We start from the raw sequence: 14,394 nt of genomic DNA, 5'->3' as shown, positions 1-14,394 counted from the left end.
GATGACCACAGCAAGGTTAGTTAATACACCCATCACCTCACATAGTTACCCTTTTTTGTGGTGAGAACATTTATGATACATTCTCTTAGAAACTTTCAAGTATACAATACAGTGTTGTTTATTAACTATAATTAAGGAACCTATAATTAACTATAATCAAATTCATAGATGTAGAGAAAACATTGTGTTTGCTTGACTGCATTGTTGTAAGACAGTAATGACTTAGTTGCTGCTCAGTAAGGTGACAAAGCTGTTCCTAACTCGTTGATAATCCCTAAGATGTTCTATTTACCTCTCACTTTTCCTTCTCATCTCCTTTACACAGAAAGTGACTGCATGTTGAATGAAGCCCACCTTAGTCTTTTGTCTTTGATATTGTAGAATCTGAGATGGTGGGATAATGGCACTTGAGTGGTCCTGGGCAATAACGCAAGTCAGAAGTTTGTTGTGCCCTCCCACTTCTTTGAGTAGTGTGCCTGCTTTTTCTCCGCACTTTGTTCTCAACTAAGGTGTTAATTAACAATAGTTAAGATGTTATTATAGTGTTAAGATCCTGATATTGTTTCCAGGTACACTCAAAGTCTCAAAGGGACAGCACAGGTGTCCATAATATGTCTGCAACCTCCGTTTCTACCCTTATTTTCTTCTCTTGCATTTGTTAGATATGCTTTACCCAAACACCTTCTCTACTTTCCTACCTGTGTTTTTACTCATGCTATTCACATCATTCTCTTTGTCTGGAATTCTCTCCCCTTAAACCTCATTTCTGTGTGCACCCAAGTCTTTGCTCATCCTTCAAGAGCAACTCAGCTACATTAAACCTTTCCTAATCCCTTGATTGTCTTTTTTCATAGGCAAAATGAGTTTTCCTTTCTCTGTGTTCTCATAGAGCTTTGGTTATATTCTATTACTTGTTCTGCTACTCCTTCGATTGTAATTAGCTGCATTCACACTCATCTTCCCCACCAGATTGTGCCTTGAAGGCAGAAGCTGAATTTTTTCATAATTCTGTCCCACTTAGGAACCTGCATAATACCTTGTATATGGTTCAGGCACTTACCAAATGTTTGCTGAAATAAAAACTTCCCTAAATAATCTTTATAAATGGCATTTCAAAAATCTTCTAGGTGGAAGGGAACAATCAATTTGGGCAGAAGGTTTCAGGGAATAAAATAAGATGGAATTGACTGTGTGTGTGTGGGGGGTGTCCTGGGGTGGAGATGCCAACGAGGAGTTGTATTATTCTACAAATGAATTTCATTTGAGTCTGGGTATAGGGCTCAGCCAGTATTCATACATATTGCCCCTTCTGAACAGAAAATCTCAGTTCCTTCTGAACTCCTGTGCAGTGCTCTGCAGGACTGATGAATATGACTGAGCTGAGGGGAGGGGATGAGTAGAAATTTCTCATGGAGGTGGGATATAGGGAAGGCTGGTGAACTTTAAACCTAGGAATAAAATATCTATAGAATAAGTATTTGAGATATCACCCTAGAAACTATCAAATACACTCTCTGAGGTAAAAAGGGTAAAAAGATCGAGTCCATTTACATTTCAATGCAGAATAAAAACAATTACCAAAGTAACATTTCACCATCTGTTAAACCTTTGCATCCTGTGCCTTTTGTAAACTCCTATATATTAATTTTCTTGTAGTGACCAGCGGTAAAATCCTTCAAACAGAAGACATGTGTGTTTGTGTCAGGGAAGGGTGCAAATTGGGGAACATTGGGTCTGACTCAAATTCTCTAAAGATCATTTAGGGAAGATTTTCTTTCAGATTAGGGTTTAATCTTTGGGTTGGGAGGTAGGAAAGATGTTCAGGAAATCGAGTAGGGTGGGCCATTGAGAAGAAAGAAAAGAGCATAGAGCAGAGAAGAGGACCTGGAGACTTTAGGATCTCCTGTGTTCCCTGGTGCTTATGTCTTAGAAGACTGGCTCTGAGACTCAGTCTTAAACATCAGAAACTGCCCAGAAGTCTTTTTGGGATAGATTTACACAAGTAGGTTGTCAAGATTAGCATATTAGTATTTTCAGGCAGCATAGAGTTTTCACAGACATAAAGCCATTTAGTTAAATGCACTAACCCAGTGGTCGGCAAACTCATTAGTCAACAGAGCCAAATATCAACAGTACAGTGACTGAAATTTCTTTTGAGAGCCAAATTTTTTAAACTTAAACTATATAGGTAGGTACATTGTTATTAAGTTAATTAGGGTACTCCTAAGGCTTAGGAAGAGCCACACTCAAGGGGCCAAAAAGCCACATGTGGCTCGCAAGCCGCTGTTTGCCGACCATGGGTTAGTGAAGAACAAAGGCCAAATAAAGAGCTGGAGTCTTCTACAAATCAACCAACTAACCAACCAAGAATGCTAATCAAGATAATCCCCAGTAATTTTCAACTAAGGTTTAATAAGCAAGTGAAATACCATACTGTAAATTCAAAGAAAACTGCAGACAAGGAAACTACCAGACCTTTCAAGTGCCTTCCAAGCAATTTGAGATATTTTACTCACATCATGAAGATACTTTTTCCCTGGAGTGTTTCCTGTTCAGAAAACACTTAAGGACCTTGCTCTTTCAAGCTGCTTCTTGACATGGAAAGATTTTAATGTCAGTGCTTTGCCTTTAGTTTGGGATTTTGCCTCTTCAGCCAACTTCCTGCTCTGCTCTCAAAGTTGTGCCTAGCTGTTACATCTCACCCGGTGCAACTGTCCAAATTCTGCTCTAAATCCCTCACTTCAATCTACATTTTCTCTACAAAATATATCTACTATAGTACTTTTATAATGTTTATCTTATTTTATTATCCATTGAGGTACCCTATGTCTTCTTTATTAAAAAATTTTAATGTTGACACTATTGCAGAAGTCCCCCATTCCCACTTGCCCTCCTCCACCCAACTCCGCCTCCCCCTTCCTTGGCCTTTGCCACACTATTGTCTGTGTCTATGAGGTATGCATATATGCTCTTTAGCTAATCTTTTCACTTTGTTTATTTAGTCAGCTCCACCCCCTCTCATTTGGCACTCGACATTCTGTTCCACGAATCCATGTTTCTGGTTCCATTTTGTTCATCAGTTTATATTGTTTATTAGAATCCACATATTAGTGAAATCATTACCCTATGTCTCTTGATTGGAGCATTGAAGCCATTTAAAGTGATTGTTGATAGTAAAGTATTATTGCATTTATTCTTTTAGCTGTATTTGTCTGTCCTCCTTCCCCTGCTCCTTCTCCTTCTCCACTTCCCCCCTCCACCTTCTTTTTAAAGAAGGCCCCTTAACATTTCTTATAATACTGGCTTGATAGTAGGAAACACCTTTAGCTTTTTCTTGTCTGGGATGCTCTTTATTTCTTCTTCAATGTTAAATTATAAACTTGCTTGGTAAAGTAGTACTCTTGGTTGTAGGTCCTTTTCATTACTTTGAATATTTCATGTCAATCCCCTCTGTTGAGAAATCAGCTGACAGCTTTATGGGAGCTTTCTTGTAGGTAACTAACTGACTCTCTCTTGCTGCTTTTAAGATTCTCTCTTTATTTTAACCTTTACCATTTTAATTATGATGTGTCTTGGTGTGGGCCATTTTGTGTGCATCCTGTTTGAGATTATCTGCATTTTTTGAATTTGTGTGTCTTTCTTTCACCATGTTAAGGAAGTTTTTAGTCATTATTTCTTTTTAAAAATAATTATTGTTGAGTATTACAGATGTTCCCCCACTATTTCCCCCATTACCCCCCTCCAACTAGATCCAGCCTCACCCTAGGCTTTCAACACCCTATTGTCTGTGTCCATGGGTAATGCATGTATGCATATAAGTTCTTTGGTTAAGCTCTTCTTTACACCCCCTTCCTTCTGAAATTCATCAGTTTCTTCCATGTTTCCATGCCTCTGGTACTATTTTATTCATCAGTTTATTTTGTTAATTAGGTCCCTTGTTCATTTATTTTGATTTTTAGAGTCAATTGTTGATAGATACATATATATTGCCATTTTTTTGTTCATATTTTTCCCCTTCTTCTTAAAGAAGACCCTTCAACATTTCATGTAATACTGGTTTGGTGGTGATGAACTCCTTTAGCTTTTTCTTGTCTGAGAAGCTCTTTATCTGATCTTTAATTCTAAATGATAGCTTTGCTGAGTAGAGTAATCTTGGTTGTAGGTCCTTGCTTTTCGTCACTTTGAATATTTCTTGCCACTCCCTTCTGACCTGCAAAGTTCCTGTTGAGAAATCAGTTAAGAGTTATGTGGGCACTCTATTGTAGGTAACAATGCTTTTCTCTCACTGCTTTTAAGATTCTCTTTTTGTCTTTAACCTCTGGCATTTAATTATGATGTGTCTTGGTGTGGGCCTCTTTGGGTTCATCTTTTTTGGGACTCTCTGCACTTCCTGAACTAATATTTCTTTCATCAAGTAAGGGAAGTTTTCCGTCATTATTTTTTCAAATAGGTTTTTAATTTCTTGATCCCTCTTTTCTTCTTTTGGCAACCTCATTTTGTGAATGTTGGTACACTTGAAGTTGTTCTAAAGGCTCCTTACATGATTTCCACATTTTTTTATTCTTTTTTTTCTTTTTGTTGTCCCAATTGGGTGTTTTTTGCTTCATCATATTCCAAATAGCTGATTTGATTCTTGGCACCCTCTACTTTGATGATTCATGTTGATTCCCTGTAAATTATTCTGCATTTCACTTAGTGTATCCTTCATTTCTAACTGGTCCTTTTCTATGTTGTTGATGTTCTCACTGAGTTCCCTAAAATGATTGTATTACTTTTTTTTTTAAATATATTTTATTGATTTTTTACAGAGAGGAAAGGAGAGAGATAGAGAGTTAGAAACATCGATGAGAGAGAAACATCTTGATCTCTCCCTTGATATCTTCCAGAAGTTTTTCATGTATTTGGGTGCTCCTTTATTGGGTGTATATAAGTTTACCAGAGTTATATACTCTTGTTGTATTGATCCCTTTAGTATTATGAAGTGACCTTACTTATCTCTTGTTATAGCCTTCACTTTGAGTTCTATTTTGTCATATATAACTATTGCCATCTCAGCCTTGTTCTCATTTCCATTTGCCTGAAAAATATTTTTCCATCTCTTCACTTTCAGTCTGTGTCTGTCCCTTGTCCTGAGGTGGGACTCTTGTAGTCAGCATATATATGGGTCATGATTTCTTATCATTCATCCACTCAGTGTCTTTTGATTAGAGAATTTGATCCATTTATGTTAAGGTTATTATTGATAGGTACTTTTTGTAGCCATTTTATTCTTTATGCCTTTCATTCTTTTTATTCTTTATTATTTTCTTCTTCCCTTTCTATTTCTTTTTTTTTTTACAACAGTCCCTTTAGCATTTCTTGCATTGCTGGCTTGGTAGTGATAAACCCCCTTGTCCTTTTCTTGTATGCGAAGCTCCTGATTTCCCCTTCAATTTTGAATGATAGCCTTTCTGGATAGGGTATTCTTAGATCCAGTCCCTTGATTTGCATCACTTTGTATACTTCATTGCATTCCCTTCTGGCCTGGTGTGTTTCTGTTGAGAAATAATGTGATAATGTAATGAGAACTACCTTGTAGGGAACTCTCCGTCTCTCTCTCTTGCAGCCTTTAAGATTCTCTCTTTGTCGTTAATATTTGCCAGGGTGAGTGATTGCAAATGAGATTTTGTGCATTGGCCCTTTAGGTGGGCACTTGTCTCTAGCAGACTCCTGTCTCTCCCTCAATATTCACAGTCAGTTGTTATTTGGGTGCCTATTACTGATTCTGGTACTCTGGGCTGGGGAGTCCAGCATGCAGTTGAGACTCCAACTGCTCAGAGGGAACCTTTGCTGCTGAGATATTTCTCCAGAACCTCAGCTACCTTCCATGGGAGTAGGGCCAGCCCTTTTCACGTTTCTGCCCTTTCTACCCGTCTCAATGTGACTTCTATAAATCCTTGGTTATAAGTCTTCTATTCAGTTATTCTTCAATTGGTTATTTAGGTTGATTGTTCTATATTTTAATTGTAATTCCAGTTTGGTCCTGGGAGGAGGTGAATGTAACAACCACTTATTTTACCACCATCGTGGATCTGGACCCAGTACATCTTTTTAAAAAGTTAACTATGGTCATTCTATGACCCTTTTACCCTCCTTCTTCCAAAAAATACTTTAAAAAGATACCATATTAACTAAAGAACGAGGCTCAATCATATTAGCTTGGCTCAAAATTTCCCTCCTCTTCTTTTAATCTGTGTGTTATCCATCATTCAGGCTCAATTCAAGTCACATTTCATTCAGGCAATTTTTCTCTACTTTCCCACGAAGAATTATCTTTTTCTTTAATTTCTATAGATTATAATCTAGATCACTCCGTTGTGGGGAGCCGATATAGTGTTAAGCCTCGGACTGACCGGTTGGCAAAGTCACAAACAAGTCCCAGCTTAAAGGGCAGAGTCCTCTTAAGCATAATTAGGCTTGACCTTATGACGCTCCCTAGATCTTACCTGGGAAGCTAATGGGCTGAGGGAAGTGCAGCAAGAACAAAAACAAGTGAAACTCACAAGAACAGTGTGACTGTGGTGACCACTACCTTGTTTACCTCTGACTATAAAATGATGTTTACCTCTGACTATGAAAATAAAGTCTCAGTTTGCCTCAGGATCTTTCTCTGTGGCCTCAGCCAGGCACAGGAAGATCCACGGAGACTAAAGGGAGCTAAAGAGTTCTGAACGCTGTCTCCGTGTAAATCATTCTTCGACAACTCCGTCCACACCTTTGGGAATCCCTGGACCACTGGGGCTGGACCCCGGCACTCCGTGGTATTTATTTTATGCTACCTTGACTTATTTGTTTTATATGTAAGGCTTTTCACTAGCCAGATAGCAAATTTATTGAGGGCATTGCACAAAAGACATGATTAATACATGTTTGATGATGAAGATGATCATTTTTTTTTTTGTTTCTTGGTATAGGATGGGGCAAAGGGACGATTATGGAGATAGGGGGATGAATTAATGAGGTTTTTACAATAATAGCCCTAAAGGGTGATACAAACTGCAACTTATTGGTCCCTTGGCTCAGAGCCTCATTGTATTACCAGAAGAACTTAGTGAAATGAAAAAGAAAAGGATGGAAGGACTTGGGACTGCTATGGATTTATGTGGGGGAAGAAAGAGAAGAAGCAGTCACAGGTAACTAAACCTGAAAAACTGCAATAATGATAGGAACATTAACAAAAAAAGAAAATCAGGAATAAAGGTCAGATTTAGAGGGAAGATGATGAGTTTCTTTTTAGACATACTGAGTTTAGGGTAACGATTAACCACATGGACATGTCTAGCAAGCAGTGAGATGCATTTCTCCTCTCATTCAATTCAACAAATATTTACTGAACATCAACCATATGCCACTCACTATGCTGGCAAATAAAACACAACCCCTGGCCACCAGAGCTCATGTTTGAGTAGAAAAGACAGACTAATGAATACCTATGACATAAGGCAGTAAATAGTATAATTAACTTACATATAAAGTATTATAGGAATATAAATAAGAGACCAATTATTTTTTAAATATATTCTATTGATTTTTTACAGAGAGGAAGGGAGACGAATAGAGAGTTAGAAACATCGATGAGAGAGAAACATTGATTAGCTGTCTCCTGCACACCCTCTACTGGGGATGTGCTCACAACCAAGGTACATGCCCTTGACCGGAATCAAACCTGGGACCCTTCAGTCCGCAGGCCGACGCTCTATCCACTGAGCCAAACCAGTTAGGCAGGAGACCAATTGTTTTTTAAAAGCAGCTGAGAAATAGTTATGGAAGTAGTGATCTTTGACCAGGACCTGAAAAGATAAATAGAGCTTTGTTCAATAAACAAAGAGAGAAATGACTTAAAGGAGTGTCTTGAGTAAAGGCACAAGACACGGAGGTACAAGGAATGTAGGGGAACAATCAGTAGTATGAAATGACTAAAGAGAATGGGAAGACAGAATAAAGATGGATGTACAAAAGAAGGAACAATGGTCAGAAATTAAAGATAGGGATTTTGTTACACTCATCTTGGGAGGAAGTATAGTGTGATGGTTAAAGGTGTGGACTCCATGCCCACATGCCCGGCCAGTATGGATTAGTGCTTGAGTGTTGCCCCATGAACCAGGAGGTCATGGTTTGATTCCCAGTCAGGGCACATGCCTGGGTTGTGGGCTCAGTCCCGAGTAGGGGGCATGCAGGAGGTAGCCGATCAATGATTCTGTCTTATCATTAATGTTTCTATCTCTCACTCCCTCTCCCTTTCTCTCTGAAATAAGTAAAAACATATTTAAAACTTTTAAAAACAGGTGTAGATTCCAGTTGGATATCCTGGCTCCAAATCCCATCTCTGCCACTTACTAGAGGTGTGGCCTTGAGCAAATCACTTTGTTTGTGCTCAGGTTTTCTCAACTGTAAAATGAGATTAATGGTACCTGCCTCATTGAGTTGTTTTGGTGATGGAAAGAACTACTACAGTTGTATCTGTAGGGGACTGGTTCCAGGACCCTTCACAGATACCAAAATCTGTGAATACTCAAGACCCGTATGTAAAATGGCATAGTATTTGCATATAACCTACACACATCTTCCCCTATACTTTAAATAATCAATTACTTATAATTCCTAATACAATGTAAATGCTATGTAAATAGTTATTATACTGTATTGGTTAGGGGATGATGATAAGAAAAAAATAGTCTGTACATGTTCAGCACAGATGCAACCTCATAGGCCTAACTACATAGTACACATCAGCAACAATGTAACATTTTTTAAAAATATGTTTTTATTGATTTCAGAGAAAGGAAGGTAGAGAGAGATAGAAACATGTGCTCTGACCTGGAACTCAACCAGTGACCTCCTGCTGCATGGATGATGCTCAACCAATTGAGCCACACTGGCTGGGCTACAATGTAACTGCCCCTCCTCCCCCCGAATATTTTCAATCTGTGGTTGGTTGAATTCAAGGATGCCGGACATGCAGATATGGAGGGCTGACTGTACATGTAAACTGATTAGGACAGTACCTGGCATATAGTGAGTATTATGTAAAGGTTATTCCAAAGCCTAAATTATAAGACACAAGACACTAAACCTACACCATCAGCAGCCTCAAAAAGAAACTATAAATAAGAATAGTCTAAGTCTCCAGATACTCTAAGCACAGATCCAGGGAGCACTGGATGAATAGATGCATCTCTTATTCTCACATGAGTAGGAGTTCCTTGAGAGGGTGAGATTATTTCCTTGGAAAGGTAGATCCAATTTAGGGAAAGGGTGAGGAATCAGAAAAAAATTAGAATGGGCAGCGTGGGACTGTTCATTCAGAATAAGTGGAAACTCTCATTTTAGCATTCCCCCTTGAAAATGGAAATAAAACAAAATAAGGTTGAAATTCAGCAAGCACATTTTATTTCAGTTAAGAATAAAACATAAAATTGGCTAATTGGGGACCTTAGAGGATAAGAGAGGAGGCAGCCGAGTCCAGTGACAGGTATTTTTCTGAGAATATATGAAGTAACTCTATGAAGAGAGCTAGCAATTGGAAATGCAGCTCTACCTTGCTAATGAAGCTCATCTAGCCCCTTGACGTTTGATGCTCAAGTAACCCATTGTCTGTTCCTCAGCATTCTAGAGCTCTGTTTGAGTGATCCTTGAATAGACTCTTGGAATGATTGTGCTTCCTGGTGTGACTGCTCTGTGTGCTGCTGAAATGGAACTAAACCTCCTCTGCCCACCCAGCCAGCCCAAGGGTCTTGCTTGATAGAATTCAGTTTGAATTTTGGTTTTACCACTTACTAGCTGTGTGATCTTGAGCAGGTCACTAAAAGTCTCTGAGCCCCAGTTTCCCCATCTGCAAAATGGGGATAAAATGGCTCTATATTATAAAGTGTTTATGATAATTACATGTAATAATTTATCTATAATGTAGTTGGTACATTAAGTGTTTAAAAGATGTAAGTTGATTTCCCTTTCCTTTTCCTTTACACTTGGGTAGCCCAAAGATCCCCTGCTCTCATTTAACCCTTTTTGGAGCTTCATGCCATCTAGTGTTAGTAGAGATGGAAAGAAGGAAAAATAAGTATATAGAAAAATAATCAACAATGATGGCTCTTTTTCCCTAATCCCACCCTGATTTTGCAATGGAAATACTTTGATGTAGCAAGTGTCCCCAAACCAGAAAGATATTCAGATACTGGACAGCTCAAGGTGAGAAATATCTACTGAGACATGACAACTATGTGAAAATTTATCTACACTCATGTATTTATTGTGAATATATAGCTGTACATTCATATATTTTAAAATTAGAAGGGAATAAGGAAAACTGAAAACATTTTTGTTAGGATGGTAGAAATATGTTGTTGTAATATTATCTTGATATCATTGCTCCTGTGAAGAGGAATACGCTTTCCCTGCCGTACTTAAATTTCCTTACCCTCTTTCCAAAAGAACAGCAGGAGGACAGGGTGCTGGAGTAATGGGAATTGCACACTGGGAATAATATGCCCCCATCTCATCTGTCCTTCTGCCCAGCCTTCCATTAATCATCATGATCTACCAGAGGCCGGAGAGTTTCCTGTCTGTGGTGCTTCAATGCCCTTGCATCATTAATATCATCATCTCTACCCTTCCTCTAGGAGTGGATCTTATGAGGGAGGTATGGAAGAAGTTGTGCATGTTTTGCTGTCAGTCTGAACCTTTCAGAGATCCAGCAGAGGACAAAGGCAGCAATCACTGTGTAATATTCTGGACTTTCTTGGCAGGTGAATACTGCTATGCATGAGGCAAAACTTATGGAAGAATGTGACGAGTTGGTAGAGATCATCCAGCAGAGGAAGCAAATGATTGCTGTCAAAATCAAAGAGACAAAGGTAAAGCACAGCACTTCAGTGAGGTCAAGGCAAAGTTGACTTTACAAAAGTTAAGGTTTTATGCTGAAGATTCTAGTTTGAATTTGGATCATGAAAGCAAGAAGAAATGAGGTTTTAGGGAGAGAGGCAAAGAAGCAATGTTTGGCTTAATGCTGCGAATCCCATAAAAATGCTGGCAGTTCTAGGGCATTGGAAACATTCTTTATCTTTACCTGGTTGGTAGTAACATGGGTATCTGTATATGCAAAAAATCATTGAGTTGCTCACTTCACATTTGGGTGCTTTGCTGTATGTATGTTACTAGTATAAGTCAATATAAGAAAAAATATAGTGGTAGGAATATGGGCCAGAATTATGGAAGGACCATGAATGCTATAAGGACTTTGGGCTTAATATAAAAGACATAGGTAAACCATTCTAGTTTTTTAGGAAGAGAAAAGACTGATTGATATGACAGAGGTGTGCAGGGTTATATAGGAAGCAAGTTCAGAGACTTATGGAATGATTCTTGGTATAAGTTTATGAAGACGTAACCCAGAGAAGTGGCAGTACTAACTGAAGGGAAGAACATAACAGGCATCTCTAGAAGGAAATTATGGGAATCATCAATTGACTAGGTAGAAAAGATGAAGGACAGAGAGAAGACTTCTAGGCTTTTAGCTTGAGAACTGAAGAATCATGATCAAGAAAGTCAGGTATGAGACTCCATGAATCTATATGGTTTTAGAATTGTGGGTCTGCTGGTCAGTGTAGCGATTAAAACCTCATGCGGTGTATACAATGTGAGATGTTATGAGAGCCTGGAGTGGTGACCAATACTTTATGCCATACTGGGTGGTTCCAGCTAACACAGGAACTGAAGTTTTCGGGAACACAGATCTGTGAGCACACAGGTATATGTAAAGATACTTGGAAAAACATATACATAGAAATGTAGAGCCTCATAAAGAAAGAGGAGGTACTTTTTATTAAACATGTATGTGAAAATGTATTGACAATAAAATGTAAACAATGATCCCTGGGTGGTAGGGTGATCTCTGAGTGGTAGGGTATCTTTTTATATTTTACTTTATTGATTTTGTCAATCCTCACCTGAGGATATTTTTCCATTGATTTTTAGAGAGAATGGAAGGGAGAGGGAGAGACACGGAGAGAGAAGCATTGATGTGAGAGAGACACATTGATTGGTTGCTTCCCACACACACCTTGACCTGGGCCGGGGATCAAGCCTTCAACCGAGGTACTTGCCCTTGACAAGAATCGAACCCAGGACCTTTCAGTCCTCAGGCAGATGCTCTATCCATTGAATAAACCAGCTAGAGCTATTTTCTACATTTTCTATATGAGCACGCATTGCTTTTATGACCAGAAAAATTAATGTTATCAATAAAAAGAGGAGCAGATAATCTAGACTATATGACTGTGTTGAGGGTAAGTAAGCAGGCTGTAGGTAGGAGGAGGGTTTGGCACGATAGACATAGAGGGTAGGGTGAGAAGGTGAATGGTTAGTAAAGAGACCATTGGATATTAATGTGAATCGGCCTTATTTTTAGAGTCACTGCGGCAGATCTCCTTCCTGTTGTTTTATTGTTTTTAATTAAGCACTGGATGTTTTCTCTTATTTTTCTGTTGCTAATTATTATAAGGTTATGAAACTGAGAAAGTTGGCACAGCAGGTTGCTAATTGCCGCCAGTGTCTTGAACGGTCAACAGTCCTCATCAACCAAGCTGAGCATATCCTGAAAGAAAATGACCAAGCACGGTTTCTCCAGTCTGCAAAAAATATTGCTGAGAGGTGAGTTCCTTATATTCTTTTGACATGCCTGCTCTTATGAAAAGGGGCCAGCTTAACTTCATTTAATTCTGTTCAGGCATGTATGTAGCAGTTGCCACCTGAAGATTTTACCAGCTAGTTACTTACTAAGCCTCAGTGATGGATTGCCCTGTTGATTTCTGTGACCCTTCTCTGCCTCTGCAGCCTACCAGTTCTTCATTTGCAAAGAATCTGAAGTCTACAGTGAAACATTGTTCATTATAGTCACCAAGGCTTCAAGGGTCAATAGGAGCCCATTAGGCCAGAATTGACCTCCTATCTCCTCATTCATTGAAGACTTTGGCTCCAAGTTCACAGTATTCTTTTTATTGCTTCTGCCATTAGTTTGGTGATGTTAGCAGCATCCACATAGCTGACCCATCTAATACGCTAGCCATCTAGTCTCCTGGTTCTTTGCCATATCCTCCTCCAGTGACCCTCACTTCTACTCCACTTCATCCACCCAATTCCATGGCCCACATGCTAAACTTCACCATCACTTATTATTACACTTAGATCATAAATAAAATCATTACAGATTCTAACTACAATCTCTGTATTTACAGTTGTCTGTTTTTCTTCCAGTACATCTATTCTTCCGCTTCATTGGGACCTCTAAGTTCTGATTCCTACCTACCAGCTACTGACTGTCTTCACAACTGCCTTCACTTCTTTCTTTGGCCTATTTAGAATCTGTGATTTTTTACTTCAGCTACTTTCTTTAATAACCACAGTTCCCTTCCCCCACTGCCTTTTTATCACACCATCCTGATAATAGGCCAACTCATCTAGTCCCACATTTTCCATGCCTATATTTGAGTTGCAGAATCCTGCTGGAGAAAATCATATAACCAAAGATTTTGGTACTACTACATCACAAATTCATGGCCTCTAATCTTACTTTGGCTCTTAGTACTGACCTGAAATCCTTCGTGTTGCTTTGGTCAGCTTTCTTTTTTCCTTATTTCAATAATAGCTATTTCAAATTTTCTGTACTCATCTCAAAATTCCAACCCTGCCACCTTCCTGCTTATACTCAGCAAATGAGTTTACCTCCTATTTTACAGAGAGAGTGGTAGGTATGAAATAATAAATTCCTCCATATCCCATACCAAACTGCAGGGCATACTTACAACTACATCCGTCACATTCATCTTCCTTCTGGTTATAATGGAAGAGATTTTCCTTCATTTGTGCTTTGGTTACATGCCTTCTTTTTCCTTAATTTATTCACCACTCTAGTAGACCTCACATGTACTTTTAAACTCATCCATGTCTCACCTATCAAAAATAATAATAATACCCACAACTTTCCTCTACCTCCCAATTCCTGTAGCTATTGCTCTATCACTCTCCTTTCCTTCACAGAAAGAGATTTTCCTTCATTTGTGCTTTGGTTACATGCCTTCTTTTTCCTTAATTTATTCACCACTCTAGTAGACCTCACATGTACTTTTAAACTCATCCATGTCTCACCTATCAAAAATAATAATAATACCCACAACTTTCCTCTACCTCCCAATTCCTGTAGCTATTGCTCTATCCCTCTCCTTTCCTTCACAGAAAATTTTTTTTTTTTTTTTTCTTTTTTTTTTTTTAAATATATTTTATTGAGTTTTTACAGAGAGGAAAGGAGAGAGATAGAGAGTCAGAAACATCGATGAGAGAGAAACATCGACCAGCTGCCTC

The 14,394-nt window shown here is 38.6% G+C and overlaps 1 protein-coding gene across 3 annotated transcripts in view; it reads left to right on the top strand.

The window, feature by feature from the left end:
- MID2 (midline 2) overlaps positions 1–14,394 on the top strand; it is a 114,049-nt gene that overhangs the window by 75,219 nt on the left and 24,436 nt on the right. For all 3 annotated transcript variants that reach the window (XM_006765659.1, XM_006765658.2, XM_015565279.1), the window contains exons 4-5: positions 10,785–10,892; positions 12,539–12,687. In XM_006765659.1, coding sequence (XP_006765722.1) covers positions 10,785–10,892; positions 12,539–12,687 — 257 coding nt within the window. The remainder of the gene's footprint in view (positions 1–10,784; positions 10,893–12,538; positions 12,688–14,394) is intronic.

This window comes from Myotis davidii, unplaced genomic scaffold (genome assembly GCF_000327345.1).
Source record: "Myotis davidii unplaced genomic scaffold, ASM32734v1 scaffold940, whole genome shotgun sequence".
Lineage (NCBI taxonomy): Eukaryota > Metazoa > Chordata > Mammalia > Chiroptera > Vespertilionidae > Myotis > Myotis davidii.
Note: the sequence above shows the minus strand (reverse complement) of the source record. Positions and strands in the feature narration are given on the sequence as shown.